The 6293-nt window shown below is 38.9% G+C and overlaps 1 protein-coding gene across 1 annotated transcript; it reads right to left on the bottom strand.

Moving 5' to 3' along the window:
- Nucleotides 1-2726: 2726 nt before the first annotated feature.
- Nucleotides 2727-3656, bottom strand: LOC124233386 (olfactory receptor 4X2-like). Its single transcript, XM_046650516.1, has one exon. The coding sequence runs from the start codon at nucleotides 3654-3656 to the stop codon at nucleotides 2727-2729; it is 930 nt and encodes a 309-aa protein (XP_046506472.1).
- Between the last annotated feature and the right edge of the window lie 2637 nt (nucleotides 3657-6293).

The following is a 6293-nucleotide window of genomic DNA, read 5'->3' as shown; positions in this document are numbered from 1 at the left end:
TTACACAATGTTATATGTCAATTATTTGTCAAACAGCCAGAAAATAAAAGAATACAATTTTTAAAGATTTATTAAATACTTTAAAACTCTGTTGAAGAACACAAAAGAAGATTTCAGTAAATGAAAAGACAAACCATGATCTTGGATGGAAAGCTTATTACGATATTGATCCTTTCTAAATACATTTATAAATGTAATATGGCATCAATCAAAATAATAATAAATTCTTTGGAGGATACAGAACAGGAAGAGAAGTAAAACTAAATCTGAAGTTTATATGGAGAAACAATGCCCAGAAGACTTTGAAAGAGAAGAAACTAGCCTTCTAGATATTAAAACATTCATAAAGCTTCCGTAATAAGAACCGCGGTGGTCTGGCTGTTCTAGAAGACATAAAGGAACATGATGATGATTAACTACATAATCCAAAGACTGCTGTGTATCAGAGAGATGCAACAAACAAAGCCAGAAAGCCAAGGACAAACCAGAGGGAAAGTCCACAATTCATATCAGAAAGGACAAATTTATATGTATATAATTAGGTCTTGGAACATAATAAAAAGAACCATAATCTAAATATGGGAAAATGATAGGAACAGTTTACATAAAATACAAATGGACTTTAAATATATGAAAAGATGTTCAACTTCACTTAAAATAAGAGAAATTTAAATTAAAATTATCTCCCATTTTTTCAACTATCATATAAGCAAAATCCCAAATTTAATAAAATGTTTTACAGGAAAGAGAGAATTGTAGGTGAGAATACAAATAGATACAACTGCTAAGAAGGGTAATTTGATAATATCTATCAAATTAAACATGCATACATATAATCCAGCAGTTTCATTTCTGGAGATAAATCCTAGTTTAGATGCATATATTTAAATCAAGGTTATTCACTGTAACACTATTTGGAAACAATCCAAATATTTATCAGTAGAAGACTACTTAAGCAAATGATGGTACGTCCATTCAATGAAGGCCACAAAACTGTAAGAAAAAAAGGAGGAAGTTTTCCTTGTACTAATATACAAAAATCTCCAAGATATATTAAGCAAATAAAGCAAGTTTCAGATCTGTTTACATACTATGTTATTGTTCGTACAAAAGGTAGAGATAAATGAGAGCATGTATATTATACTCGTGTTTCATTAAACTCCAAAATATACAGGAAACAGAAAACGGCTTATCTAGTGGGGACATGGGAAAGGGGAAGCTTACATATGGGGAAAGAAATGGAATGAAATTTTGTACTTGTGTGCCTTTTTATTTTGTTGATTTTTTAAAACCTTATGAATATATCACCATTGCACAAAATTAAATTAAAAATTTAAGTATTTTTAAAAGAAAATATAAATTTAACTAATCATGCAAAATAATCTAAACACAGATATGTGGCAGAATCAAAGAAAAAACTGATAGATTTTACTGTGCAGAAATATAAAGGTTTGAACATTGAAAACTTTGCATATAAGACTCAAAGCTAATTGAACATTAAAACCCTCCTCACTCACAAAAAATGCAAATTAAACATGTCTATGTAATTTGTAAAATATTTTAACATTATATTTCAAAATAATTTCTGACTTACAAAAACGTTGTAATAATAATACAAAGAATTCTTGTATAACTTTAATCCAAATTTCCCAAATACTAATATTTTAGCACGTTTTCTTTATTATTCATTCTCTCAATTGACAAATGGATAGACAGGTAGATAGAATTTTTAATTAAAATGTTTGAAATTTGATGACATCATCACCATTTACATTTAAATACCTTAGTAAATAATTCCTTAATCCAAGGACATTCTCTGACATAAACACACTAGAATTATCAACATCAGGAAATTAACTTTGCCACAATGCTATTATCTCATCTCAGTGTTTTCACCCACTAATGACCGTCGTCTAGTATGGGATCTAATCAAGGATCACAGGTTGCATTTAGTTATCATCTATCTGTAATCTGGAAAACTTCTTTAATTTCTTTGTCTTGCTACTTTTGAAGAATGCAAGCTAGTAATTTTGCAGCATGTTCTTCAATTGAGGTTTGCCTGATATCTTGTCATTATTAGACTCAGGTTATGTATTTTGGGTAAGAATATCAGAGTATTGCGTGCCTCTCCAGTCTCAATATTGACGATGTTGACTTTGAGTAACTGTTTAAGGAAGTGTCTTCCATGTTTCTCCATTGTAGACTTATATTTTTCCTCTCACAATTAATAAGCATCTTGTGGGAAGATATTTTGAGACTATGCCAAATCTCATTTCTCATCAAGAAAATTTTAATGACTGTTCAATTCTGTCAAGAGCATTTTCAAAAGGAAGGTGAATTATTACAACTTTTATAAGAATAAATTTAACACTATTCATAAAGTCATTATAGCTTTTAAAATAGTAAATTTACTGTAGCAAGTGAGTCTGAAAGAAAATCAGAAGTATAAGGTTTCTTCTATTCAAGAATCTCACCACAGACTTACTTATAGTAGTAAAAAAATAGAAATGACCTAAACATCTAACAGAAAATGGTTAATTAAGGCATAGTACACCCATAAGAGGAAATATTTTACAAGTGATTAGAACAAGGGTTTTGAAGATGGGAACCAGTTAAAATAACTGTAGAGCTAACAAGTAATGTGAACTTTTCTCCAACCCATTCTGCCCCATCAGTTTGGACTCAGCATCATTCTAAACCCAGGGATCAATACCAAGACTTGGCCTCTATTTCTCATCAAGTTTCGTTGTCCTGATCCACAGCCTCTTCACGGCCTTCTTCATTTCTGCATTTCTCAGGGAGTAGATGACAGGGTTGAGGAGTGGAGTGATCACTGTGTAGAACACGGCCACCATCTTGTCCACAGACAGAGTCGTAGAAGGTCTCAGATAGATGAAGATGCAGGGCCCAAAGAACAAGGAAACCACGGTGATATGGGACCCGCAAGTGGAGAGGGCCTTGCGCCGCCCCTCAGAGCTTCGAGACCTCAAATGGACCAAGATGACCACATAGGAGATTAAGAGGACCACAAAGCTGACCACAGACAAAGTCCCCCCATTGGCAACGATCAGAAGACCAAGGAGGAAGGTGTCAGAGCAGGCAAGTTTGAGCAGAGGAAGCAGGTCACAGAAATAGTGGTCGATCACATTGGGGCCACAGAAGGGCAAGTGGAAGATGAGAAGGATTTGGGCAAAGGAATGCACAAAGCCCCCCACCCATGCTGCTCCAACCAGGATAGCACACACCTGCCGGTTCATGATGGTAGTGTAGTTCAGAGGCTTGCAGATGGCCACGTAGCGGTCATAGGCCATCACAGTGAGCAGGAACATCTCAGTGCCACCAAAGAAGTGGATGAAGAAAATCTGTGTCATGCAGCCCCACAGAGATATGGCTTTCCTTTTAGCCAGCAAATCTGAGATGAGTTTGGGGGCTGAAGCGGAGGAGTAGCAGATCTCCATGAAGGACAGGTAGCTGAGGAAGAAGTACAAGGGGGAACCAAGACTTCTGCTGGTCATGACCGTGAGCACAATGAGGAGATTCCCCAGCACAATTGCTGTGTACAAGAGCAGAAATAGCACAAAACAAACAGTCTGCACCTCCTGATTAGGAGAAAGTCCCAGAAAAATGAATTCAGTCACATTGTACGTGTTAGCCATATGGTCACCACCAGGAGGCAGTAATTGAGTGGAGTGATCTGAAAATACAAAATAAAAGATTCCTTCATTCAGTGGGTGAATTACATAATAATCCCTTGCACATCTGAAAAGCTTGCGAGCTGGAAATTGACAAATGAATAGGAGTTAGTTACATGTACAAAAAGGGAAGAGCATTCCAAAAAGGCAGCAGAGTATACAAAGCTATAAAAATTCATCCATCTGTAGCTGGAGTAAACCAGAGAATCACAAAGATAAACCTGGAGATAGAGTCTAGTACCAATTCTTGAAGCACTGTTATGGACTCTAGGGTTTATCTGACAGACAATGGGGAATCATCAGGAATGTTAGTCAACTACAAGGAAAGTCATTTTTTGTAAACATAGGACTAGTAGAAACAGACCAGAGGAGAGGAGATCTATTAGGAAATAAAGGCCTCACTGGATGATGTGGGGCGCAAGGATAGTCTTGCTGTCTCCACGTTAGATGTCTCTCTGCTGCCTTTCAATGATTTTGCCTTTTGTCTGCAGTTTTCCTTCATGCCACTTCCTTTTGCTCTCTTTCCATCCTTGGTTTGTGGAATGGTACTTTCACATCTCCGCTTCCCTTCACAATCTTCAGAAATGTCCCTTGACACTCAGCACCCCCTCTTATTTCTACTTTCTCCTGCTAATTTTCTCCTTCTACGCCTGGTCACTGGATGATCTTGTCTCTTTCTAGGATCCAGCTCAATTCATGTACAATTCTTCTCCTTACTGGTGCCTTCATTTGCTCTAATCATATACCCCCAGTAGCTACTGAAATATAAACCACCTGTCCACTCAGAGTGCCTGGTCTTGCTCTGACACAAGCCTCTCTCCATCCCAGCCTTCCAACACTTCAGGCATTACCAAGAATGTGCACTGAGGGGCTGGCCTGGTGGCACAACGGTTAAGTGCACAGTTCTGCTTTGGTGGCCCAGGGTTCACCAGTTCCAATCCCAGGTGCGGAAGTACCACCACTTGGCAAGCCATGCTGTGGCGGGCGTCCCACAAATAAAGTACAGGAAGATGGGCATGGATGTTAGCTCAGGGTCAGTCTTCCTCAGCAAAAAGAGGAAAATTTGCAGCAGATGTTAGCTCAGGGCTGACCTTCCTCCAAAAAAAAAAAAAAAAAGAATGTGCACTGACTGATTTGCAGACAGTCTTGTCCTTGTCCATGCTGGACTTTCTCCAAGGTGACTGAGGTCTGTGTGTATCAACACAGCCCCTTGTACAGTAAGACTCCAGGGCACGTGAGACTAAGAGGCACATGACATCCACTCATGTCACAAACCTTCGTTCCTGCAGGGATTGGGGTCAGGCTCAGAAGATTAAGGGCTACCATGAGCCAGAAGGAAATCACTGATAAAATGTACAATTGCAGAGACAAATGGAGGGCAGAGACAATCCTAAACTCTCAAATCAGCGGGGGAAGTTTACCAAGAAGCCATTCATGGAAGAAAGCACTGTTACCAGTCTGGACTCCTGGGTTTATATCCAGGTTTCTTTAAGTAGCATCTATGTGATATTTAGACAGCTCTTTAGCCTTTCAGAGCCGCAAGGTCCAAACTGTAGCATGAAGATAATACTGACATCACACATAGATGCCATGAATCCCACTCCCAGCCCATCCCAGGAGAACATAAGCTCCCATCCTCTGTGAAACATTGGAGTCATCCCAGAGACAGGAAATCCATCTCCACAGTTCACAGACCCTTCCAGTCCATGACCCTCTTCTTTCAGGATATTTTGGAATCACAGTACTTTTCACCCTGAATTGTAGTTGTTTTATGTGACCATCTGCCCTACCAAAACGTGAGCTTCCTGAGGGCAGAGATTACATCTTGCTACCACTACATCTCCAGTGCTTACTGAAGAGCCTCCAAAAAATAGCATTCAATGATTATAGATAGAAAAAATGAAGAGTGGATATACATCTTCTCTAGAATTCTTAGCATGGTATTTGGTACACTGTAGATGTTCAATAAATATTGAAAGTATAAAGATCCCCGAGGACTGAGACCACACCCTCTCCATCCCTGAATCCATCCCTAGTACTGTGTTTGTCCCAGGCAAAGACCAGATCAATGAGAAAGCACTTTGCAAGATCCCATGTGCTTCATGGCAACATTCCCTTTGATTTCAAAGTGGAATTGTAGTCATCATGCAAAGTAAGCACATGCTCACAAAAATAAAACTCACCCCAATGTTTCTGTGGCTTTGCTGTTATCACAGTTCCTTTTTCTGTTCTGACCACAGAAACGCAAATAACGCCAGAATAGCCCTCAGTTCATGCAGGTTTCCCAGTTAGCATGAAGGCCCAGCTACCAATCAAAGTTCATAGGTCTCAGGAATCACCAGATGGAGGATCTGCACCTCCTGCAGCCTCAGGCTAGGGAATGCTAAGACTAAGCCACTGAGTCTCTTCCACCTGATTTAAAACAAGAGCAAATTGGACTTGCTTCCCAAATATTCCACCGAGAAATACAATTCCGGCAACTCAGCCTTGCGTTCACTCTACTGGAGAGACACCCGGGGGGAAGGTGTGATGATCAAACAAGAGAAGATTGGTCCCCAGACAGCCATACTTTTCCCTTCTTAATCAATATGTATATTAATT

Source organism: Equus quagga, unplaced genomic scaffold (genome assembly GCF_021613505.1).
Source record: "Equus quagga isolate Etosha38 unplaced genomic scaffold, UCLA_HA_Equagga_1.0 200894_RagTag, whole genome shotgun sequence".
Classification (NCBI taxonomy): Eukaryota; Metazoa; Chordata; class Mammalia; order Perissodactyla; family Equidae; genus Equus; species Equus quagga.
Note: the sequence above shows the minus strand (reverse complement) of the source record. Positions and strands in the feature narration are given on the sequence as shown.

Excerpts from the sequence above, each read along its gene's own strand:
- LOC124233386 (XM_046650516.1), bottom strand. The coding sequence starts at position 3,656 with ATGGCTAACACGTACAATGTGACTGAATTCATTTTTCTGGGACTTTCT.